Here is a 26,296-nt window from a genome sequence, read left to right as displayed (position 1 = left end):
TAATAGTAATAACTACCATAAATCTGGCTGGGTAAGAATGTGTCTTCTGATTATATGTACTTATCTGTGCTTATCCATCTCTCCAGAGGTGGAATTAATTTATTGGACATGCAGTAAATACCAAAATTTGGGGTTTGTGAGGCTCGCTGGCAGCCAGGACATGTGGGATTAATTAGTTGTAACAAACAATAGCCTGGCTGGGAGCTGGGATAGGGAAGGAGGAGCAATGGGAATGTCTGATGTGCCCTTTGGCTGAGCAGCTGGTCCTGATCAACCCCAGCTTTGAATCAAAATGGAAATCAAATGGAGCAGTCTCAAGGACATGGCACTAAACTGATGACACACACTCCATTTATTTCAGCTAATTACTGAAGGTGGACAGAATATGGATATTTTCAGTCTGTGAAATGTTAATGTAGAAAGAAATCCAATTGATGCCAGTGGGTTTGCATTTTTGGTTTGAAATATTAGAATTTTGGTTTAATTTTTTTAAAATTGGGTTTAAAACATTAGGATCAATATTTGCAAATAGTCAATTCAGGTAAAAGTTGAAAGTACCAATCTGCCTCTTTGCCCTTTAAATGTCTCATAAATTAAGTGGTACTAGGTCATCCTTGGAAGGCAAACAGTTGGATTGACAGGTTTTGTGTATATAAACAGATTTCCATTTTCTAATTCTGTTCTTGTTTGTATAGGCCCCTGTCCAAAGCCCATTCAAATCAGTGGAAAGTGTCTTGTTAACATCAATGTTTTTTTTAAATGAGGTTTTTAATAGAGTTTGATATATGGTGCCTCACCTACCATCTGTGGGCAGATCCCTTCAGAGTCTGGGGGTCTGACTACAGGCAAAAATTCACCATAAAGAGATTTATAGGGCTGAGGTGCCCAATAACCTCCTCAGTGTAGCCCAAATCTGCCACAGTGAAGTTTGTAATCACTTTGATTTGATCTACAAAACTTAAACTTGTAGTTCTTGTAGAGCCATACCTCAATTCTGAACGTATTTAGAAACTAAAGGAGTGATGTTTATTTGTATGGCAGGGCTCAGAGTGGGGCTTAGAGCACATTTGTTCTGTATTTCACAGATCTCCCAGTGTTTGATCTCTGCACAACCCAACATTTGTCTGTGTTTAGCTGAAATCAGGATTTCCTTTGTCTCATCTCATTTGGTGCTTTCCCCAGGCTTGATGAAACTCCTCAGATGCATCAGTGTTTACTTCCCCCTTATTTGTTTATTTTTCTGCAGTCTTGCCACCTGTTCAATAATGCAATTCTTAAGGGGTTTGGTTTGTTATTTCTTTTTAATTCCTGTACTGCACAGGATGGGCCAGATCTTTCCTGGGACATGTCTGTGAGGAGGAGCCAGTAAGGGAAGGCAAGGAGAGGATAAATGGACAGTGAAGGCAAACATGGAAATAATCCAGCAGAGAGAATGTGAATTTATAAAAATGGACCAATAGTACTTTAATTGAGATGTTTATCAAGATAATGAAAGCTTGGAGAGAGATCAGTGAGTGAATGAGGAGGGAAAGCTGAATCACAGGGATGTTATTCAGGAAAAGCTGGAGATATTTTGGTGCGAAATGGGGGCGAAGATCTGAGGAGTGTGTGAAGTTAAAAACATGACAGGTTTGGGGTGTTACTGGCATTTGTGTGGTGACTTTGTTCACTAGAAAGAAGAAATGACAGAGAAGGCATTGAACTAACAGCTGAAAGCACTTGAGACCTGGTCACCAAGATACAGCAGCACAGAATTCCTCATGTGCTGGGGAACCACCAGTGCTGCTCTTTTCCAGTCCTTTGGTGTCCCTCCCTTAAACCTTCCTTCCCTGAGCAGCCCAAAGTGGAGCTCTCCTGTGACCTAGAACACAGGTCTTCATTTTAAAGCTTTTGTTTAAACTTCTCATAATAGGAACTTCTAAGAATGGACTTCCTGGCCCTAGGTGGGTATCCCATGAATTTTAATATGACCTGCATTGCATCCTAATTGCCAAATGTGACAAGCAATGTGGCTTTTAATGAGTTTTCTTTCATCTCCAAGCCTCTATTTTCTCCTCGGCACTTCTAAAATATGCAGAATAATGTAATGTTCACTATTCCATTTAAGAGCCCATCCTTTAAAGAATGTCACAACAAAAGAGGACAAGGGATGACTAAAAATGAATAATAAGCAATACCCTCAAAATTGGCCAAATCTTTTTGATTAGCATCTTTCCTTACCCGTGGCTTCAATGAATAATGTAACATGAGAAAGAAAAAAAATGGGAATAAACACATTTGATTATGCCAGAGAAAACCACTTTGAAAGATAATTCTTCAGCAGCCTTCTCTGAATTCAACCTCATGTTTAAGGTGAGAAAAATGTCTTTTTAAAAACACATCTTTAAAAAGGGGATGATTTCACTGAATAGATTTTAATATCTCAACCTGAGCCTAGAGCTGTTCCTGAAATGCCAGCAATTATGAGACACTCATTAGCTGAATTCAGTCTTGGGGTTTAATGTTGTTATCTGTTCAGTCAGCTGGCTAGACAGGTCAATCCCATGGCTCACAACCAAACTTCACTTATTTCTTTTGGGTTTGGAATGAAGGTTTCTGTCAGCTGTGTGAGCTTCAAATCTGTCAGAAAGATGAAGTGGTGGAAGTAGAAGCTGTGGTGCAGAAGAAGCAATTTCCTGAATTTTCTATCTCTGAGCTGGGATTTTAAAGTCTTGCCCGTTTCACTGTGTAAAAAGCAAGCTACCAAAAGACTGGTGCTCAGAGTTGGGATTTAAGTGTCATATTCACACAGTTGTTGCTTGTGATTTTAGTGTTGTTTTGCAAGGGATGCTCTAGATTTGGTTTTCTTGTTGGGCCTCTGGTGAGGTGATGTCTTGTGGGATTATTTGGTCTATGGAAATATAAATTTGTGCCTTTAACACTGGGAGCTCCAGGAAACAAGTAAGGCTCTGATGTACTCAAAATTTCTTGCTTTTTAAATACACTTTTAAATTCAGTGCCTGGGGGATGAAATGAGGATGTTCAAAGGAAACTGGCCAGCCCAAAGACAGGTCTCCACCACTGCTGCTGTCTGATTGTTTTCCTGATGAGGATTCCTGAGCCACAAATTCCTGCATTGTTCAGGAGGCTGGAATTTCCCAAGCCTTGCTTCTCTGGAGCCTTCTTCTGGCTATTTCAGCTTCAAAAGGTGTTTGGTGGGGTGTTTGCATATCCAGTCAAGCAATGAGAAACACCTACATCAAAGCATTAGTAAAACACACTGCACTGTTAATTCATTACTTCTGATGCAGCCACATTTATAATTTCCTTGTGGCACAGCAAAAGGAGCATTTATGATTCCATTCCCCTGTGGTTTTAACATCCCAGTGTGAACAAGAACAGGCTATTCTGGATGTCTGCTGTGTGCTGGAAGGGATGGAGCACTATCAGATTGGAGCAAGGCTTTTTATTCCTCGTGCACGTGTGCCAGGCAGTGCTAAATCAACTTGACAGGTGTAAAGGGAAAACTGTTCCTCTTTTCTACCCTTAGCTAAAAATGGACACGAGAAAAAGGTGAGAAAAACAAGAATAATGAAGAGATGCCAGATGGTGACTCAGGGAGTCGGGAGTGCCTGTAAAGGCATCAGAGGGAGCTGTGTGGGTCACTTAAGGCATCTTCAGAGCACTCGGGCTTAGCTGTTAATCCCTCCAGCCCTGCTCTAATTGAATTACAAAGGATGTTCTGGTGACTGTGCTGATAGATATCTGAAGTCCTCTTTTGGACAAAAAATGCTTCCCTTCTGGTGGGGAACATCCATTTATTATGGGTTAAATGGAGACAAGGAAAGACAAGGGCTTCATTCCTTGTTTGCTCAGTGATTTACATCATTTTTGCAACAATAAAAAGGCTTTAAAGTGATTTTCTGATTCTGGAGGGGTGTTTAAAGGAGCTGTCTTATAAATGGGAATCACCCCCAATACACTGGGAAGTATATTTTATAACAATACATTTCAAAGAATTACATGAGATAATACTACTTTGTCAGGGGTGGACGAACTCATTTTGCCCTTGGCTTGGGAAGAGTGAATCACTTTCTCTTCTGACACTTTCTGACACAGGAATCCCTCCAAACCTGCCCTGTCTGAGCTCTGTGGGCTTGCCTTGCTGGGATTTCACATTGCAGAAAAGTGAAAAAAAGCTGGCAAGCTTCAGAGGAGCACAGTGACTTCCATGGCTGGAGCTGAGCTGATTTAGGAGTGAAAGTACCCAGATGTGGGATTAATCTTCTGTTTCTTTGTGGTTATTTACCTGTAACTGTACAGGTCTGTAAATAAGAGTAAAGAATGGAGTTTTGCTCCTGCTTTCACACAAGCATTAGAAGGATGCTGTAATTGCAAAAGTGCTGCTGCATCCAACATGCCAAGCAAGGAACACAGTAAAAGTTGTGTACATAAGTTAGACAAAGATCACAGTTACATGTCTTTTTACTCTCTGCTACACAGTGTATCTGCTCTGTAGCTTCTAGCTACTGACATAGAAAATAGGACTTTCAAAGGGGATCGTGGAAGTGATTAATGGAGGTTTTTTTATAGGGGAGTTAATTACTTACAGATTTATTTTGTGGTTTACTTTTTTTTTAATGAATTGCCAGACAGACCTCTGCTGTGACTGTACATCAGCCTGGGGCTGCTGGTGAATTATTTAAGGTTATGTACCTGGCAAAATTCTTCTCCTACAATCAACGTGATTCCCAAAGATCAAATCCAACTGAGATCTTCCATGAAGTTGATAGTAAAGAATCATGTGTATATCTAAAGTTAGAAACGTAAAAACTATGGGAATTTTGAAAGTTCTACAGTGGGACTCAGCTGGATAAATCACCAGAGTCCTCTGCTCATGTTGATTCTTTCTTTTGGACCTCAGCAGCTCATCCAGACAGTGGATGACCTGGTAGACCTGGATCACCTGGTAGACCTTCCTAAATCTGATTTTCTTGCTTAGATTATGGAGCTTGAGTGCTTCCTGTAGATGATTTCTTCCTTACTGGCCCATGTATCACAAATTTAGTGGGTTTTTTGTTGCTTCCCCTCATTTTGGGATCAATTCTTCTGGCTGGGACCTAGAAGAGATCCTGAGGGTGAAGCCCAAATGTTCCTGCTTGTCTTTCAGGAGGTCTGCAATCCCCACTGTCCCCAGATTTGCTTTTGAGCTGTTTTCTCATTTGATCTTTAGAAAGCAAAGCAGCCTCCCATTTCCAGGGGTTTGTGTTTGAGAGGGGGAGCTCAGAGCCAGGCTGAGCCTCCCTTTCCTTCTCCACATCCAGGACTGAGGGGAAATGCCAAGCCCATCAACCATCCTGGTGTGCTGGCACAAGGTGTTGCTTGCAGTGGGAGCAAACTGAAACTCATCCCTCTTTCCCAGAAAACAGAGTATTTTTATGTTCTCCCCTTAGGAGATACAGTGGTTCATGGTGACACATTTATGGCTCCTCACGACTTTCAGGGTGCTCCTAAAACATCTGTCAAAGGAAGGGAACAGTTCAGAGTATTTTGGAAGAGCTGATCTCAGACCTGCCTGTCAGCACTCCCTGCACCACTGGTACAACCACCCCTTAGGCCAGATTTGGCTCAAACACACTCTTTTTTCCCTCCCCAAGATTATTTTTAATAATGTAATGAATTTTCCTCATGTACAAGACAGAGGATGTCTGAAGAGAAGGGACCAAATCTCAACCTTCCCAAAAATGCTTCACTGACTGATAACAGAAACTGCAATTTCAGCCAAACAGCCTTTCCTATGGGATTGCCTCAAAGCAGAAGTTTAGCCCTTGACAATGTGATTTTTCTCCTTTTTATTTTCCCTTAATTGCTCATGTATTGAAAAATACTCTTAAAGGTTGGACTGGATGATCTTGGAGGTCTTTTCCAACATGAATGATTCTGTGATTCTGAATTGCAGAAGGCATTTCAGAACCAGTTAGAACTGTGTTTCTCATCACAGGCTGGATGGGCAGTACCCTATCCCAGAGGACAGACCCACCTTTATCCCAGGGTGTGCAGACTGCACTGTCTTAAAATTCCATCCAAAAATTCCAATGAGAGCTCTGCCAAAAGTAAATCTGGGCTCTACATGGTCTGTATAGATGGCTGCTGGGGAGGCTGGAATTTCCCATGGTAAATCTGGAGTGGATTTGGATTTGTTACAGGATGGGGCTGACCCAAGAAGATGGGGATGTGTCCCAGCCTTCAGTGCATGTCCCTGGAGCAGGAGGCTTCCCCAGGTGAGGCCAGAGCTCTTATGCTGCTGGGGAATAGAGGGATGAGGAGAGGAGTAGCCAGGCCCAGCACACACCCCAGCTAAAACAAAGAAAAAAGTGTCTGACAGCTCTCCTGGGGGATATTTTGTTCTTCAGGCTCCTCTGGATAATTTTGGATGCCAGCAGAGGACTGCAGTCCAGAACTCCTGCAGGCTCCCCAGATGAGTGGCTCAGAGCTGGACCAGTTCCTTGGCCTTTCTTTAGCTACATGGAAGTGACAAAAAAGGACCCCAAAAACCTTGATTCCATCTGGTAGTGGAACAAAGGACTGGGGAGTCACTCACAGAATCAGAAATGTGAGTGATCTCTGAGTGTTCTCCCAAAGACCTTTGGAAATTCTGACAAAGTGAGTCCAGGTACTGCAGAAGCCAAGAGATGGATGAAAGGCATGAGCCCCAAAGAAACTGGATAAATTCCAAGCTGGCAGGAATGAGGGGTCTGAGGCTGGTAGCATGTGGAATCCAAAATCCTCCAGACACATCTGATTTGTTCCATGCTCCAAATATGTACTTGGCTTTTTTGGAGCTTGAATGCGAGTCAAATGGCAATCAGACATGTAGACCCCCTGCTGCCTTACAAGAGAAATAAAATGGGAAACTTTAAAAAATATTTTTAAAAAGTGCAAGTATGGAGTTAGTGCAGATAAAATGCCACAGAACTCTCTGAAAAAGTGGATAGAAAATAGCACAGAACTTTTCCTCTGCGACTCTTTCCATATTTCAGCTCATTAATCCTGAATCAGATTTTTTTCCTTTCCCATTAGGAAGTGGAAAAATGAGGAGTTTTATGCTTATTGAAGCTTGCCTTGAAGCTTCCCCTATTCCATGGCTTTTCAAGTGCAGAATACCTGTACTTAACAAATACTTTTGGCTCCTGTGGATGGGAAGGGGCTGGACTCCCCAAGGCAGCACTGGAGTTAATAAGTCCCAAATCAAGACCTGAACTTTTCACATTAACACCTTGATGTTTTGCAGTGCAGGTGAATCTCTTGGTGACAACGTGGGCACTTTTCTCCAGGGAAAGGAGGTCAAACCTCACTGGGCAACTGATGAAAATTAGATTTTATCTGAATGCACTTCTGAGCATTCCTCCTTGGGTCCACAAGTGCATTGCCTTCAATTTTTAGGATTTGGATTTTTAAGCGCTTTTTTTATTATTTTTTGGATTTTTGGGCTTTCATCCTGGAGCAGGCAGAGATGAATGCAGTCAGTTTTATACTCATTAATAACACATATTCCAGTTCATTTGGAGCTCCTGACATACTTTGCTTTGAACCAGTGAAGCCTCCAATGTGCTAAATGTGGAGCCTGTGATTCTGAGCCTTCGCTGGACCACGGCTGAATTGTTAAACAAAGCAGAAAAGATGTTTGGACAGAATGAATTTTGGGAACTGTAGGAAGCTGGAATAGGGAGAAGGGAGCTCTGAACATTTGGGCTGGAGAGGTGCCCACCCTTGGAGATATTTGTCTGAACCTTGCTTGAACCTCTTTATCTCCTTTGCTCTGTAGCTTGGAGCTGGAGCTTCACACCAGCTTCCCAGCTTAAGCTCCAAACCTTCCCTACAATCCTCCCAGAGACACCCAAAAGCAATGTCTCACTCAATTTTAGCATTTCTCTTTCTCTAGATGGGAAACTCAGAGCCTTGAGAAAATGCTGTGTTCAGAATTTAAAAGGTAATAACCAAGCTCTTAAATCCACAGATTCCTGGTGCCTGCTTGGGCTTGAGGCATTTTAAAATTTATTTATTTATTTCCATAAGCTGACTTTTTCATGATTGGTTTGTAGGCAGGTAGAGAGGGGGAAGTTGAATAGAAAGACTCTGGTGTGTCCAAATGTCATCTTCACAATGGACACATGAAAGCTAAAAAGTCACCTGAGAGCTGAAATCCTTGGGAAGAGGAGCAAAAATCTCAGGGAATCACCTGCTGAAATGTGGGAAAGGGAGAGCCTGGCTGCACAGGGGGCTTTCTGAGCTCCTTAAGGATCATGCCTTCCTCTAAAATGACTTTGGGGAGGAACTGATTCCCTCTGCAAGCTGGGCTCTGTCCTTAGGTTTTCCATGTTCTCCAATGGGATTCCTGTGGTGCCCTGGGGTTTGTGTCCCCTGAATGAGCCCAAATGCCAATTACAGATCTCATCTTCCCAAGGAAAGCCTCTCTCATGCACCTCATGCACCCCTACCATTCCACTCCTCCTTTTTTATTTACTTCTAGGGTTTGGTTTGGGGTATGGTGGTTTTGGTGGTTGGTTTGAGGTTTTTTTTTTTTAAATAAATGAGGGTACTCACACTTCAGTTCAGGCCTGGATTTGATTTTCTCAGATCTCAGAGATTCAGTTATTTTTGAAATGTTGCTTCTTGATGCTTTGAACTCTGAAATCCTCTGCTCTCACAGTGCTTCTTAAGGGGGCAGCAGCTTGGACATGGTGGGCTTTAAAGGAAACAAGAAAGCTCTGTTATATGAGTTCTTAAATCTTTTGCTTTTCTGCACTTCTGGATGCATCCAAAGAACCTCTGGTTATTTTCTCTGTGCACCTGGCCAAGTTTTTATCCCTCCATTGAGCCGTTTTCCACTGTTTGGGATTTAAATGTATAAGTAAATTCTGACATTTTAGTGCTGTCTTGAGTTATGTATCAAAGAATACTCAAGAATTCAAAGAGTTCTGTGTATTCAAAGAACACGCTGTCTATCAAATGAATAATCAGTTAAATAAAAAAGAGTAATTGAGTGAGGAGCAGACAACCCAACCAAACTTATATTTTTGCTTTTTACTCTGACCTGGAACTTACAAACTGATTCCTTTTTAAGGGTTGGGAAGGAGTACAAAGCTTGAGTTCAGGTTTATTGTAACCACACAACTTTCCTCTGGAATCACTGCCTGAGCAACAGCTCCAGGCACTATGAAAACTTCTATGCCTTATGAGAAGTGTTTGGGTTTATTAATTTCTCTTATTATTTCCTATGAAATAATAACAACAGATGTGATGCTAGAAGGAAAAAAAAAAAGTGTATAAATGTCTAAACTTGCTAGAGCAGCCACACCAGGTCTTCATAAAACTCAGACCTTACACTTTATAAAAGGTTTTAAAAGCAAGCTGGATTGGTTTGAGGTATTTCCTGTCACAGCCTCCTTATATAGGTCGAGTATTTATCCCAGATGTGCAGCCTGGCAGAGGGCTGGGCAGGGAGGGAGGGCAGGGTGACAGCTCTGGGGGACCCTGGGGCTGCAGCATCGCTCCCTGCGATGCTCCCGGTGCTGCTGGAGGAGAAGGGGTGGCAGTGCCAAGGGTGAGCCCTGGCTTGGCAATCCCAGCCCATCTTTGGGGATGTTACTTGTGCATGGAGCTGTGTTTGCAGCCCTGTGTTCAAACTTTCATGTCAGCACTGAGCAGTGGTGTTGGGAAGATTTCAGATCCAAAGCGTGGAAGGATCCCATCCCTCCAAATGGATGGATGAGTTTTTCCCAAGGCAGCCGAGGAGGGCTGATGATCAGGTCAGAAGGATGATCCTCACCAGGTCTCACTGCAGATACAGACTGCTGCTATTCTGCTCTCTGTTGGCAATTTGAGTGCTTTTAACTTTAATAATAAAAGTGTGGAAGGTGGCATCTCAACTCTCAGCTGACTAATGAGTCTGGGCTGCCTAAAGCACAGCTCGTGCTGCTTCATCAGCATGGCTCTGGAGTTCCTGGCTTGCATCAGGAGCTAAGTCAGACAGCTAAAGGGGTAAAAAACACCCTGGGAAACCCAAAACAAGAGCCAAGTGATTCTATCCCCATCCATGATTTACTCCTGTTTGAGCTACATCATCGAAGGAAGATCACATGTCTGTTTCAGTGTCATTTTCAGCTCATTTTCTGCCTTGCTGAGAAGTGAAAAAATGTAGTTTTGTCTGAACTGGATTAAAATTTGAATAACATTAAGTGGAACTGACCAGGAAGCTGCTGATTTCAGTCCTTCTCAAGTGTAAATTTAGCACTTGGGAGTGGAGGTGATGTAGCAGTGGGGATGAAATTCAATGGCTCATCACTACTAATGAGAACTTTACAGTTTCTCTGGTTCTTCCTGCTCCATGTGTGTGACGAGAGTGAGAGGGCGAAAGCTGGGTGATATCAGAGTAGTGGCATTTATTCCAGTGGAATGAAGTGTTTCCAAAGGATTTCTGAAACTGTTTTTGTGTGTCTCAGCCCCAGGTGAGCCATTCTGATTCTCAGGGTGGAGCATTTACAGCCCCTTTCCTGTGTCTTCCCACTTGTATAATTCCTTTGGGCCACCTCAGTTCCTAGGGTTTTTTTTTTCCCCAAAAGCATGGCTGTGTTGCAAAATCCTCAAAGAACAGCAGAATGCTCAGTAAATGTGTATTTCTAGGATCAGGAGTTATGGATACTTTCCAGTTTATTTATGTTTAAGGGATTTCATGACTCTGCTGTCCCTTTGCCCAGTGAATGTTCTATACCAACTATGGATATATTGGATACATTTACTGCTGTATAAAATTCCTACTACGGCTCTCATGGAGGGAGAGGGGGAAAATTGCACCACAAGCCTGTTTTATACTCATACTTTTTATATATTTATCCTATTTTTGGTAAAATGCAAATTGGATTGCTAATATGGTTAAACTTGAGAACTTCTATGTCTCATTTATTGAGCAGGACTTTATCTTAAGATCAGACTTATTTCTGTCTTGGTTTTAGGCTTGTTAATAGCATTCCAAGTTTTAGTGTTTATTTTTGATGGCTACAATTAGTACTCTGAGTGTAGAATCCTTGCTCTTGCAGTACACCTCAGTGACCTGGTATTTTTAGCTATTTCTGGCATGAAGATGTGTTTTTAATGGTAATTTTTGTCCTGCACCCAGCCATTGTGCAAGTGGTCTGTCTCGGTTTTGTTCTCCCTTTTTTTGGCTAAGTCTGTTTGTTTGGCTCTGGAAAAAAAAGAATGGTTCTCATTTTTGATGGCTGTACTCAGTTTTGTGGCTTTAGCTGGAATTACAGAAACTCTTCACCCTGTGCTTCAGAAAAAAACATCAGAGGAGGCATTTTAAAATTCATAGCACAGAGTTCAGCCTTTGTCAAACCTCATAATAAAAAGTTAAAAGCTGATATGATATTTTTCAGGCTGGGTTTTTTTGGCCACTAAAGAAAATATGTTTTCTTGAGAGTGATTAAAATAAATACTTTCTCTGTAGAGAGAGGGGAGATCTTTGCAGATATGGGCACAAATTGGAAGGTACCTTGTGCCTCATCACAAATCCCATCCTGTGCCAGGCTGGTGGCAGCAGAAGGCAGCTCAGGGAGTGAATGTGATGTCTGGAGTTTAGATGAACCTCTTGAGTCTGAAGGCTTGGCCACAAAGCTCTCAGGCACTCTGGAACTCCTGCCTCCAGCTGTGCCAGCAATAATAGAAACTCTTCCTGCTAAATGTTTCATTGCATCTGCAGCCAGCCACAACCTGGGCTTGTGAGAGAGCAAAAACGTGAAAAGTTAATGAGAGAAAATGAAGAAGTGCATTTTCAGAATCTCATTTGGTTTCATGTCAGACCTGACCTAAAGAACCCAGAGAATTCTTCATTTATTCTTTATTTCTTTTTAAATCTTCAGGAGCAATCACAAGTGTAGGTTGCACTGCTGTGGTAAATATTTCCTCCTGAGAGGAGTCCCTGATGTTGAAGACCTCAGTGCAGCATTTGGTGCTTGTCCTGGACAAATTTACAGCTTTAGTGCAACATTAGCCAATAATTAACGTGGTCTTAGGGTAGGAAATGTTGGCATCTCCTTAATTCTTTATTTGATCTTTGGCCTGGGACTGTAATTCAGTATTTCAGCTTCTGTGCAGGGGATTTGTTGTAAGTGCACTTTGCTTGTTTGCTCTCACAGTGCTCTGGGAATGGGTTTTTCAAAAAAAGTAAATAAAAGCAAAAGGTGTTTGAGGAACTTTTAGCTGCCTCAAGATGCTGCTTCCAATGATCTGGGGTTCAGGGTGCCTGAATTCAGGGCAGAAAAGAAACTTATTGTTGTTAGCAACACTTAGATATGAGCAGAGTCAGAAAAGCACCCAGACTGAAACCCGTGGACATTTTTCCAGGGAAAAGCTGGGCCACAGCAACTGTGGAGAGTGAGTCATGAACATCTGTGGGAATTTCACACTTCCATGATCACATCATCAAAACAGCAACATTTAGAGATCAAATTTGCACCCCTCCATGCCCTCATAAATAAATAGAAATTATTTATGTAATATATATATAACAAATTATTCAGAAAATGGAAAACTTTATTCTGTTGAACTCAGCCCCTACAAAGGCTGCCCATCACAGAAATGTAATCAAAAGATATTTTCAGCAAGGTGAAGGTTGTCAGAAATGTGCTTTTACTGTTATTTCACCTTGCAGGTGCATTGCAGTGTTAAAGTACTTTGCCCACCTGTGACCTAAGCAGAACTTTAGCCACAGAAATTAGACTGCCAGAGTTCCCATTAAAAGTTTCTGCTTTTGGAAGATGAATTATAAACTGCACTTTTCATAGGAAGACCTCTAAATGTAGCTGCTAGGGCAAAATTTATGATATTGGCCTCTTTAGAAATTTTTGTGCAAGACCATCAAGACCTAAGAATAGTATGAATGGTATAATGAACATTAAAGTCTTAATTTCCACAAAAAAACCACTTATTTTTGTGCTTAATTTACCTGTATCTGTAGGTAAATTCACAGTTTTGCCTCTTAATTGCCTGTTGAAGTGCTTTGTTTAAACAAGATTTAAATCCTGTATCTCCCTTGGGATAGGAGATTGTCAGAGTGCACAGAGCTGATATTTCTCCATTTCCAGATCCCAGTATCTCTGCTCATGAGGAGTTAGACCAGCAGAGACTTGTAGGAATTGAAGAGGATTTCAGGTATGACTTTTATGAGATGGGCTGAAGAGGAAAAGTGATGCTTCTCTCTGCCCTTCCATTTGAGAAGCTGAACATATTCCAAAATTGATGGGAAATTCTCTTTAAGTAAAAGAATTGTTTGTCTGCTTTGCCTCTGAAAGAGGAGGACAGAATGATTTCCTAAATGCATCTTTATTAGATACAAGAGCCATCAAGGCAGTCTGGACTTATCTGGCATTCTTTATTTAGACCAGAAGGAAATAAAATAAATGAGTCATTTAGGCAACAGAGATGAGCACAAGTGTTTTCCTTGCCTGCTCATACAGCTGTGTGATGCAGAACAGCTGAAATTGCAGCACAGCAGCTGTAATTATCCTGCAGGAGGGAAGGAAACCATGCTGGCTCTGCAAAAGGTGGGGGTTTGACCAGAGCTTCAGTGGAAGATGCTGCAGCAACAGGACAAAGCCATCATGAGGATAAAACTGCTTTCAAATATCCCCCCACACTGAGATTGCAAAGTGAGGCCCTGCTGGCTTGAGCAGGGAGCTCAGCTGCACATCCAGGTATTGTTCTTGCTGGAGGCAAACCTGGAATAAGAGGCAAATTCAGATTTCAAGAGATGAGGTGGAGACTGAGCTGATTCCTGAGTGTTTCTCCTGCTGATTTTAAGAGCCAGGGATTTCCCCCAGTGCCCAGGTAGCAGAACTGCCTTGGTGCCCTGCTGGGACTCCTGGGGGAAGAATAATTGGCAATAAAGGACACTGAGATGTGGCCATTCAGCATTGCTGCAGGAAACCTCACCAGAACACACTTCCACAGACAAATGTTATTAACTCTGAATCCAAGCCCTGTCTCTTCTTACTGGAATTAATTCATTTGATCCAGACATCTTATTAATGCTCATTTCTAAAGGGAACACCTATCCATGGCTGCAAATCACACACAAGGAAGGAAGGAAGGAAGGAAGGAAGGAAGGAAGGAAGGAAGGAAGGTCCACAACAGCCCCTTCCCTGCATCTTCAACCTTAATGTTTGCTTTTTGTCCCTCTAAACCAGAAATGCTGCAGGTGCATTTATTTATTAAGTTCTTATGGACACAGGACATGTATTTCAATGTCTCAAAGCCACAGCTGAGTTCCCTTGGCTTTGGTAGGAGCAGCATAAATGCTGAATTAAATGATATTTTATGAACTGAACATGCAAAACCAGCTTGCTTTTCTTTTTCAGCTCACCTTTATTTTCAGCTCAGACCTGGCACAGGTAGTTCTGGGTAACTTCTGGGGAATTTGAGATTGTTCACAGAGGAAAATACACCAAAGTGCCAAAGCATTCTCAGGATTGAACCATGAGATTGATTTCCAAACCTGTCTTGAGGACCAGACTTGTTAAAAAAGGCAGGCAGCTCCCAACAATGTAATTTAGTCCCAGTAGAGATCTGTCAGAGCCTGAAACTTCTTCCACTTGGAGAATGATGAAAGATGCAACACTCTATAAGGAAACAAAATTAAAACAATCAGAAAATCAACCCAAAATCCTCCCAGCTATTTCTTCCTCTGCCTTTCATTACACATCCTGTTTCTTCTCTGTTTTGGATAATTGAATTGAAAGCTCTTTGAAATGAGGAGCTGTCTGCATTTCAGCTCTTATGTAACACTAAGATTACTGTTGGTGCTTCAGAAAATATATTAATTTTTACTTTATGTCTTTACTACTTCTGAAGGGGACATTTGGCCCTGGATTTGAGTGAGAACTTCCTAAGGATGACCAAAGGAACAGCAGCATGAATTGACAAGCTGTCACATTTTTCCTGAGGGATTTTAATTTGTTTTGAACTAAGGAGGAATCTGGGAAATCTCACACATTGCCACTTTGTGCCTAATAATGCAAAAAACTACACCTGAAAGTTAAATTCAACCTGAAATTTAAATACAGCCAGGTACATTCCCACTGTCCAGGGCAGAGTCCCCATTCCTGGAGGGATTTAACAGAGGTGTGCATGTGGCATTTGGGGACAATAGTGATGAACATTTCAGTGCTGAGGGAATGATTGGACTTGATTTTTGAGGGCTTTCCCAACATAAATGATTCTTTCATATTTTGATAACATCATGACATTTTGGTGAGTGATTATAAAGCCAAATATTTGTCTGATAATCACTGAACAGATTTTTCCCAACCTCTTTATCTTCCAAAGCCAAAGCTCCAAGCTTTGCTTTGCTGAAGTAATGGCATTTGCTTTTCTGTCCTCAAGGATGTGCAGAATTTGGGGCTTAGAGAGATGCTCCTTGGGTCAAAATTGCTCTGTTTGTGTTTAATCACCACCTCTGCAGAGCTCAGCTCTCTCTGGGCTCCCAGACCTCTGGAACAGATACTGTTGTGCAATGGGAGGAACTCTGAGTGAAGTTTCCAGAAGAGATTTTAATTAGAAACATCATTTCATACAGTAGCTTGGAATGAGTACAGGGAGGAGAGGAAAAAAAATCCAAGCAAGAGATGAAAAAGAAAACACCAAAAAGAAAAATAAAAAGGGCGTTTTTCTGGTGAAAAGCACTTGACAGGAAATACTGTGCATATCTGGGGAAAACTGAGGCACAGAGCAAGCAGGAATAACTATGTGAGCCCCTGCAAAGGTGCAAATCTGCATTGCCTCGTTGATTTTCTGAGCACTGCCATTCCTCATTGCCCTCAGTGCTGCTCTGCTCCTCTCCCCCAGCCAGCCTGGCACTGCCAAAATCCAGAAACTTTGAACACTTGTTTGTTTTGTGTTGTTTTGTTGGTTTGTTTGGTTTTGTTTTTTTTTTTCCTGTTTAATTAAAATTTAATCAATCTTTTATTTTGCAGATTGCCCTCCACTCGGTCTGGAGACATTAAAAATTACTGACTTCCAGCTCCATGCCTCCACAGCCAAGCGCTACGGCCTCGGGGCGCACCGAGGGAGGCTCAATATCCAGGTAAGAGCAATTCCTTCTCCGGAGTGGGAGAAGGGCTCCAGGTTGTGCTGCTGATCCAGAGAACCAGCAGACACTGATTGCTTCTGACTGCTTTGTCAGCTCATGGAATTCAAATGAAGGGAAATGCTGGGGCTGTGGGAGGGAGGGGGTTGGATGGATAACCTCTGGGCTCGCTGGGGAAGTCTCCAGATTTGGTGTGCAGATCCAGACTCTGAGCAAGCAAAGGTGGAGGCAGCTCCCTTCCCTGCTGCCTTCACAACCAGCTCTCACAGCAAGTTGCTTTTTCCTTTGTTGTCTGCCTGTAGTTAATGACAGTGGTTAATTGAAAGTGTGGTTTCAAGTGAAATCCTTTCCCTAAGGCAGTTTTTTTTCAGAAGCAGTGATTATACCATCCAAAAAAATGCTTCACTTCAGAACTCTCTAACATACAATCCTGTTTAGCATCTTTTGTTTCAGATTTAAAATGTGTTTAGGTGCTTTGCAGGACCAAATGCCATTGTCCTATTTCTCATGTTTCTGTTTCCCACTTTATTATTAGGGCTGTTCTCTGAATTACTGTCTGTCCAGACTAAAAATGTTACTTTGCATGATAAAGCAGAACACTTAAAGTCATAAACAGGATATCAGCACTGAGCCAACAGTGAAAGATCTCTGAAGTTTATTTAATTTATCTTTCATTTTAGACCCCTCTATTTGTGATTCTCCCCAGCTGAAGGGGTTTGATGCTTAGGCTGGGACTAGGAGGGATGAGCTCTAATCAGCAGTGCCACATTCCATATGGTTCACTCTGGAAGAGGGATTGATTTTAACCAATCAATTTTTGATTTTTCAACCAATTTTTAAACCACTGTGCCTCTGCACAAACATTTCTCTGAGGAAAATGTCTGCATAGCCCTCCTAATTTTTTTTTTCAGTGTTTGTTTTAATGTATTAAAGTTGGTGAGAAAGCTGAGGAAACCACTTTGGAGAAGGCAGCTGGAAAAGGGGCAGCCAGCCCAGAGTGGGAATGGGCCCTTCCTGTCCATCCCAGGTCCATGGGGTTGTGTGCAAGGTGAGCTCTCACCTGCAGCCTTCACATTTATTGCTCTTGGAGAGCCCACTGAGAGAGTTTGCTTCTTTACTTGGTATTTCTGCCAGGGGAAAAGCCCCTCATGATCACAACAATGGAATGCAGATGATATTCAGGGGGGTTCTAGAGGAGGGCTTAGTTATTTCATTACAGTCTTGTTTATATAATGGCATAAAACCAAGGACTGTGATGCAAACCTCTGAGTTCTCTGTTGGTTCTGGCTACTTTCTTTTCATGCTGCTGTTGAAGTTTAATTTATTTAAACACAAGACCACACTGGTTTAGACCAGGAGTCCATCCAGTCCTGTCATCACCAGGAGTGTGTTAAAATAAATAGAGAGGTGATAAGTAAATATATTTTATATATATAAATAAAATAAATAGAGTGTTACCAGTGGTTGATATTTCCTCTATTTAAAATCTCCAAGAGAGAAGAGACTTCTCTCTCTCCATAGAAGTCAGGGGCACAGTCTTTTACTGGGAAGCAAAGCAGAAGAAAAATGCCACTCAGCTCTTCCTGAAATTTCCCAAAGCTTGGATTAGACCAATTTTTTTTACCCCTACTGAAACTATAGATACAGTAATTCCCTAAACTCCCTCACCACACAGGGTTACTACCGCTGCTAAAAAAATTGGGCTTGCCTTTATTTATTTTTTTTAACAGTTTTCTTTGGGCTTAGTTAAAAATGAATAGCACTAAAACTTTTCTAAACCTGGAACTGCAGGTCCCTGTCACTGGGGTTTCAGTGCATGAAGATTTCTGAATTTCACTCATATTTAGAGGGAATTTGCTTTAGCCAGGGACAGGTGCTGCAGGTGGCTGATGTCCCTGCTGGTTTCTCTTTGCTGCTCAGCACAGGAGGTTGCAGCGTGCTGGGAAAGGCAAAAGGCAGTGGGGTTGAAGCTGCTGGGTTTTCCTGCTGTTCAGAGCTTGAAGGAAAACACTTGGCCAGCTCAGAGACACTGCTGTGCCACTGGAATTCTGTGAGCATGTTGTGCTGTGGGGATGGTGACAAGCAGTTTTATGGGCTGCTGCCCCTGCCCAGTGATCTGGATTTCACCACGGAGCTGTCACAATGTTCTTGGGACTGTGGTGCTCCCCCCCCCAGAATAACACAAAATCCTCTCTCTGCCCAACCCCATCATCTGATGCAAAGTCAGCTGAGGAGCTCAGGGCTCTCTCCAGGTAACTGGCACTGCCTCAATTCTCAGAGAATTTGCAGAATAATGAAGTTTTTCCAAAGCTTGTCAGGGTTTGTTTTGGTTATTTCATTTTTCCTGTTTAGATTATCTGAAGCACATGAAATGAATCAGTTGGTGTGTGCTTTATTCCAGAGAAGGACAGGCTTAGAATTGGCCAAGACTTTGCAGGATCTGCTCTCTTGTGCCCTTGAATTGTGTGGGCCCTGATTTTCCTCCCAGTCCTGCCTGAGTGTGAGGATTAAGATGGGATTTCTCAAGGGCACGAGCCACCTTAGTAGAGCTCCGTATTTTGGAGATCTAACTGCACTAGTGCTACAACCAGGAGTAATTTAACATCATCAAGAGAAATCATGACATAAAATAATATTAATTGAGGCTCTCTGCCTTTGGGGATAAAATTCATTAGTATTTGGTGTCACTTAAATGATAATTGGGAGTGGTTGAAATGTGTATAATTTGTCAAATTATGTTTCTTTCCCTTCCTTTTTTTCCTGGTTGGAGAAATCCAAACACTGAAGATTACCCAAGTAAAGCAATCCCATGTCTGCAAGCACAGACATTTGTGTCCAAAGGAGACTTCCCTGTGCCTGAAGGGGCTCCAGGAGAGCTGGAGAGGGACTGGGGACAAGGATGGAGGGACAGGACACAGGGAATGGCTCCCACTGCCAGAGGGCAAAGATGGATGGGATACTGGGATTTGGGAATTGTTCCCTGGGAAGGTGGGGAGGACTGGAATGGATTTCCCAGAGCAGCTGGGGCTGCCCCTGGATCCCTGGCAGTGCCCAAGGCCAGGCTGGACACTGGGGCTGGAGCACCTGGGACAGTGGAAAGTGTCCCTGCCATGGCAGGGGTGGCACTGGATGGGATTTAACGTCCCTCCCAACCCCAACCCATTCCATAGTTCCATGATTGTCATTCCAAGTCTTTGTTTCCTTTGAAAAGCTGCATTATCCAATTACAAGGAAAAGACAAAATTATTGAAGATTTACTTGCAGCCTGTGCGTTTCAGTTCTTCCCTACTGGTAGTGGTTGCTATAAATTCCTGTGATGAGCAATGCTCTTTTTTTTTCCCCTTCCAAACTTCCTTGACTATGGTAAAAAATTTTTATCATCTTGCTGGGAATGGAAAAGAATTTAAGCAGAGGTGGTTTGATATTTGGTGTATTTTTACTCCTTCTCCAGCTGATTTGTGGCAGAAGACTGGAGTTTCTTTATTTGAGTACATTTTGGTAGTATCATCTTTCTCCTCATTATAGAATAAGGCTTTTAGAACACTGATATTGTGAGCAAGTTTTTATTCTGCCTTGCACACATCTAATTTGGAAGAGAAACATGAATTAAAATGCAAAGTCATATTATCTGTACAGGAATTTATAACCTTCATATTATTTTCTGGATACCTAATAAGCAGCTCATTTGGTTTAGCTGAATTACATTTTTCAGCTTTCACACCTGGGAATAACTGATTTGTGAGTGACAGAAAAAAGTCTCTTTTCCTCTGTCCAAAAGGTTTTTTTTTTCTCATAAGACACTGTATATTGAGAAATATTTTTGCATTTGGCTGCAAGTGAAGCACAAACTGGGTTAGACTTGGAGTTATTCTTGAATGTTCTGTGAAGGGAAAAAGACTTGGCCCTGGCTTCCAGTTTTCATCAGCTGCTTCATTCTCCTGCTTATGAAGATAATTTAAGTACCCATGACATAACTTGAATCTGCTTTTTCCAGTAATTCAATATGGATTTTTAAAATTCAAGTAAACACCTCACTGAGGAAAGATCTTGATCTGTATTATTGGATAGAACACTTGGTGGTAACTGTACCCATCTCTCAGGAATGATCATTTTCCCAAAGAAATTTAATAGGAATTCTAATTACTAAATACTTGATTGAGTCTAGAACTTTTTATTTTATAGAAACAGTTTTTTGATGTGGCCATAGGGAAATAAAGCACCTTCAGAAAAAAATTATAGACTTGAAGCTTGAGAAGAGAAATTGTAGCATAAATGTCTTGTGTTTTTTCCCTTCAGAAACATTTCTAAAAATAACTTCTCATTGATTAATCTCCTGTTTTTCACATAGTATTTTGTGCTGATTAGACACAGACACCTGATTCTTTTTACCAAGTAAAAACCTTTTTTTTTAGCTTCAGAGGAGCTGATATCAGAAAATAAGAGAGCGGGGAGAAGTATCAGCATGGGGTTTTGTCTTCTTCCTCTTCTTCCTCTTCGTCTTTCTCCTCTTCTTTTTATTTTATTTTTAATGCTATCTTTGCCCCTATTTAAGGCTATTTAAGCTGTGGATAACTAAAACTCCCCATATTTTATTAGCAACATAAACTGAAATTTATTTAAACCCAGTTGAAACCATGGATACTCAAGAATATAATTTAGGTGGGAGAGTTTTTATTTTAATAAGCACTTTTTCCATATTTTTCCTCATTGCAATCTGGAGGAGAGGTTTATTCCCTGATGAGCATCACACCAAGGGAAATATCATCAGTTTAAAAAGGACCAGGGATTGGGAGGCAGGGGCACTTGTTCTGCAGGAACTGCTGGAATTTCCAGTGTGGAGGGATTAGCAGGATGCTGGTTCAAGGTGCTCTGCAGATCTTAACACTTCCTGGCAAGGTTTTAAAGCCTCAGGCTACTTCAAATTCCATCTTACTTTAAAATGCATTGAAACCTTTTCTTGCCAGGGGTTATAACTCAGGTCAGTGGCCATGTTTGTATTCTCATGTTTTCCCATTGTTCTGCTCTCCCTGAAGAATTTATCTCCCATTGTTAACAGGCTTTTTTCTCTGTGTTTTTTTTTTTTTTTTTTGTTTGACTTTTATACAAACTTCTCCTTAAAATATCAGAGCTAATGCATAGAAGTAGGGGGCTTAATTTAATTTTGGTAGATGTAGGAAAACAAGTAATTTTTAAGCTGCCTTATCTCAGACCTGAAAATGAGAAAATGAGAAGTTTTAGGAATTGTGTCTTGTGTTTTGGAGCACTTCCTTCAGACACCAACTGGGAAAAGGGATTAACCACAGCATCCTCTCTGAGTGAGAGTCACCCATTTGGGTAGAAAAAACCTGTAAACCTCTTCATTTTCATTTGGGAAATATTTAATGATCTCCATTCCTGGAATTGCATGGATGGCAATGATAAATCCACATAAACCACAGATGAAATACCACAAAAATACAAGTAGACTCAGAGGAGCACATGGCAAAGCTTCTGTGCTCTTTATGGCAGTATCCAGCTTGGTGCCAAACATTTCCTGGGCTTTAGAAGGAAAATAAATCTCTGAAAGCTTCAGATGTTATGTTTCATTAAATTCTAGTTCAGATTTATTTGGAAAACAGCTTACCCAAAATACCTTCAGCTGTTTCTTTGAAAATGCTGGGAAGGCAGTGTGTGGTGGGTTTCCCAGCAGAAATTGGGATCCACATTGGTGCTCAAGCTGGGGAGCAGCCAGACATTCCTGAATTTTTAACCTTTGCCACCCTGGCTATGAAAATTAATAATTCTGGTTCTGGTGGGGAGTAGTGCTGCTGTTTCCTTATGCCCTGCACTCTGCTTTGCTGCTTTGAGGGAAAACAAGATTTTCTAATCACTGACCATTATTTCCATGGGCTGGAGCTGGCTTTTTAGGGCTTCCCAAACTCTGCAGTCCACGTGGATAATTTGTTCTGGATAAAGGCTGTGGCTCTGGATCTGTGGCTCTATCAGGCCACAAGAACAGAGTGAAGCTCTGTTTATCTTTTCTGACTGAAATTCACATGTAAACATTCTTAGTTTTCAAAGGGACTTCCCAGAATTTCCTGCCCTGCCTTGAGTAAGGAAATATTTTGGTGAGGGCCTCAAGGGTCTTAAAGCGAGGGGGATGAATGATGTGTTCCTTTCTTTTTCCCATGACAAACCTTCAGTTTCTTAGCTCTGATTTATGGTCAGCTTTGCCTTCTTTTCAGGCAGGTGTTAACGAAAATGATTTTTATGATGGTGCTTGGTGTGCAGGAAGAAATGACCCCTACCAGTGGATTGAAGTGGATGCTCGAAGGCTGACAAAATTCACGGGAGTCATCACCCAGGGAAGAAACTCCCTCTGGTCGTAAGTACACCCTGACTTTTCTCCATGGCACTCTGAGCTCTCAGACCAAGGAATTCAGGTCCTGATGTGCTTTGGTCCTTCAAGAAAAAAACCAAAAAAACAGATTGGAAATGCTGTGAGACATCAAGTCATTGAATGGGGCAACAGTCATTATATATAAGGCAAAGTCACTATTTATATTTTTTAAAATTAAAAAATATCATAAATATATTATCATAAATATATTATCATAAATATAATATAATATAATATAATATAATATAATATAATATAATATAATATAATATAATATAATATAATATAATATAATATAATGATACTATGTAATATGATGTAATTTAATATAGTAATATTATATGATATAATATGATATAATATATGATATATTATGATATGACATTATATGATATGATATAATGTTATATAATAATATCTATTTTATAAATATAAAGGGCAAAGCCATTATATATGAAAATAAATAGATATAATTAAATAATAATAATAATATAATATATATATTTACACACACACATATATATGTATATATAAGGCAAAGTGATTATATATGGCATAAAATAGAGGTTTAAGAGTAGCAAACTTCTCTAGTCATGATCTACATCTGGGCCTTTACACTCACCTTGTCATATTTGCTTGTATTAAACTTCCTCATTCTTTCCCAGTATTTAACTTGATTAGCTCAGGTTAAAGTTTTGGGGACCTTTTAAATTCAGTTTCAGGTAACCATGCCTCATCCTGGGATGTCTTAATCCCTGGGAAATCACCAAGTAATTGCTGTAATTCCAATACAGTATGATTTTTATGTGAGCTGATAAAAGAAACTTTCTAGTACTATATATATATATTGACAAATACATTATATATGTAAATATTTTATTTATATATTTATATATATATTTGTAATTAATTTTATTTAAAATATTACTTAATTTCATATCTGCATATAATTATGCAGGCGTCTATATTGTGTATATATAAATATCTAATATTTTTGAGCTTTCTGGCCACTGCTTGTGGTAGAGAATGTCTCATGGCACTGAGAAATGTGTGTTTTGCCCAGATTTGTCTGCATTTACTCCTCTGTGACTGTTGTGGAGTGTATATGAGGGATAGAGGAACAGGAGGGGAGGATTTGGGGGTTTTTTCCTGCTCTTTACTGTTTGTTTGGCCTTTTAGTTTGTCACTGAGTCTCACAGCTTTGTGTGAGCAGATAATTGCACTTGTGCTGCTGGACCTTTTGCACGAGTGTGCAGGAGATGCACAACCACTCTGAGAGATCCATTCTGTCAGATCTTTCTCTTAGAAAATGAATGTGACATGTAATTGAAGGTAAACCAGAAAAAAATGCCACTGTATCTTAGAAAAACCATATTTTCCTTTCAACAGTTGAATTTTCTGTGGTTTTTTTTTTGTTTGTTTAATTTCTTTTAACATGCTTGTGGGAGTAGGTGTTTATTTGGCAATAAGGTTTCTATATTTATTCCACATTGTTCTGTGGTAGGTAGGTAATTACTGTAGCAAAGCCTTACTCTTTTCTTTATTCATCCTCTTGACATTGCTGTTCCTCTCAACGCCAGAGCTGCACTGCTTCATCCTGTCATGCTTCTATTTTTAGTTCAGCTCTGTTAGGAGTTTACAGCAGATCTTGACACTCTATTTATGGCTGGTATTCACAGTTATCTTGGGGTTTTGGGGTTTTTTTGTGAACCATAGAAACACCAAGTCACAGAAAGGTTTGGGTTGGAATGGACTATAAAGATCATTGAGTTCCAACTCCCCTGCCATGGGCTGGGAATTCTGGTTTTGCCTCTTTCCCCATAAAAAAAATTGGTGTGCAGAGCCCTGAGGGTCTGCAGGAAGAGCAGGATTGGTGCTGGCAGAGCAGGTCCAGGCTCCTCCTGGATCACTGCTGAGATTTGAGGAGATCCAGGCTCATTTCTGCCCGCCAGGAGCCAAGATGGTTTCAGCAGGACCTGTGGGGCAGGTTAATGACTCCTGAAAACCCTCCTGGAGGACTGAGCTGTGCCCCATGGAAGGAGCAGAGCTGTGGGGAGAAACAGTCCCAGAAAGGGACAGGAAATGAGGAGTGGGACTTGATTTGGGGTGGGCAGGTTCCTTTGTGCCTCAGAAATCAAAGGAGACTCATCAGCTTCCTTCCCTGGCCCTCAGCTGCTGGCAGGGATGGTATCAAAAGGGATTGTTTGTGATGGGAAAGTTTGTACCAAAAGATGCCCTTCTGTTACCTGAGGCACCTTCCCAGCTTGATGAGGCTGTGTGACAAGAACAGAGTGCTTTCATGACTGATGGAAACAGATGCTGGGGAATAATCTTATTGTAGGTATGAGAGCCAAAAAAACACCTCTCTGATCTGTGTTGTATTAGAAGTGAAAACCTGCCAAGCAGGGGAACCGAGGTAAGATTTTTATTTAGTCCAAAGCCTTGGAGACTTTCCCAGCTTTATATTTTAAAAATAAAAAAATCAAGGCACTGAAGGAGAGTGGGCTTGTATTAGATATTAGGAAGAAATTCTTTCCTGTGAGGGTGGAGAGGCAGGGTGCCCAGAGATGCTGTGGCTGCCCCTGGATCAATCCCTGGAGATCCAAGGCCAGGTTAGACACTGGGGCTTGGAGCAGCCTGGGACAGTGGGAGGTGTCCCTGCCCATGGCAGAGGTGGAATAGGATGGGCTTTAAGGTCCCTTCCAACCTGAAGCATTCTGTGATTCCATGACACTGGGATAAAGAACCACTAAACCAACTCTCTTTGTTGGAAAAGAGTCTTTAACAAAATGAAAAAGCTGTACTTGACTGGAGGATGTACCTAGATCAGATTTGTACCTGTCCTGGTCCCTGTAGTTCCCTGCTGCTGACCCAATGAGGACATGTAAAATGCCAGGGGAGGGAAAACACCCTGCTGAATCCTCTCTCCAACATCTTTGCCCTTCACTGCAAAGCTGCAATTCCTGAGCTCCCAGCAGCCTGGCCTGTGCCCTCCTGTGTGAGATGCAGCAGTCAGAGCTCTCTTTCTGCTGCTGGGCTCATCCTTTTCCTCCTTTGGGGCAGCTCTGGCACCTGGAGCCTGGTTTTGTTCATGACCTCTGTGATCAGGCACGATCTGCTCACGTGCAGCTTTGCTCACTGGGGCTTTTTTGGGCTTTCTGTGCCATGATGAACTGAAAGGTACACTGCACACCCTGCAAAAAAAAGCACCAAAATGCTTGGGGTTTCCATGGCCTGTGCACTGGCAGGAGCTGCTCCTGCTCAGCCCTTCCTCTCCTGCTATTCCCTGCCTGCCTCTGGTGATTGTGGCTCCCCTTGTCCATGCCAGGGTCTAGACAGGAGAGCCTCGAGGAGGAAGAGGAGCTGCAGAAGCAGCTCCTGGAAACACAGATGACCTGATGGGGGAGAAGGAAACTGAGCCTGGTTTTAGTGAATACTTGGATTGTTTCATCATTTCCTTTTTGAGGAAAAGCACTTCTGACACAAATTTTTTGCTCAGCTGTGAATTCTGTGAATCCAATCTTTCTCCTCTCTTTTTTTAAGCCTGAAACAAGCAAAAACAGGCTTGGAACAAAAAATCCTGGATTTGAGGAGTCCTTCCTTTTGCCAGTCAAAGCAGCAGGTGAGCTCGAGGGCTGCTGCTGTTCAGGCACCTCAGCCCTTCCTGGGAAACCTGAAATCACAGAAAAGTCTCCTTTTGCCACCATAAATGGGCAAATCTGCTTAGACCATCCAGAAGATCTGCAGATGATGAATTTCACAGAAATTCAGCTGAGACAACCAGGACTTCTTTTTGA

The 26,296-nt window shown here is 41.5% G+C and overlaps 1 protein-coding gene across 1 annotated transcript in view; it reads left to right on the top strand.

The window, feature by feature from the left end:
* Positions 1-26,296, top strand: part of CPXM2 (carboxypeptidase X, M14 family member 2) — a gene marked incomplete at both ends in the record, with an annotated part of 63,010 nt that overhangs the window by 2,920 nt on the left and 33,794 nt on the right. The window contains 2 exons of the mRNA XM_084210653.1: positions 16,008-16,117; positions 22,345-22,484. Of these exons, the coding sequence (XP_084066779.1) occupies positions 16,008-16,117; positions 22,345-22,484 (250 nt within the window). The remainder of the gene's footprint in view (positions 1-16,007; positions 16,118-22,344; positions 22,485-26,296) is intronic.

This window comes from Fringilla coelebs, assembly GCF_963513975.1.
Source record: "Fringilla coelebs genome assembly, chromosome: 8".
NCBI lineage: Eukaryota > Metazoa > Chordata > Aves > Passeriformes > Fringillidae > Fringilla > Fringilla coelebs.
Note: the sequence above shows the minus strand (reverse complement) of the source record. Positions and strands in the feature narration are given on the sequence as shown.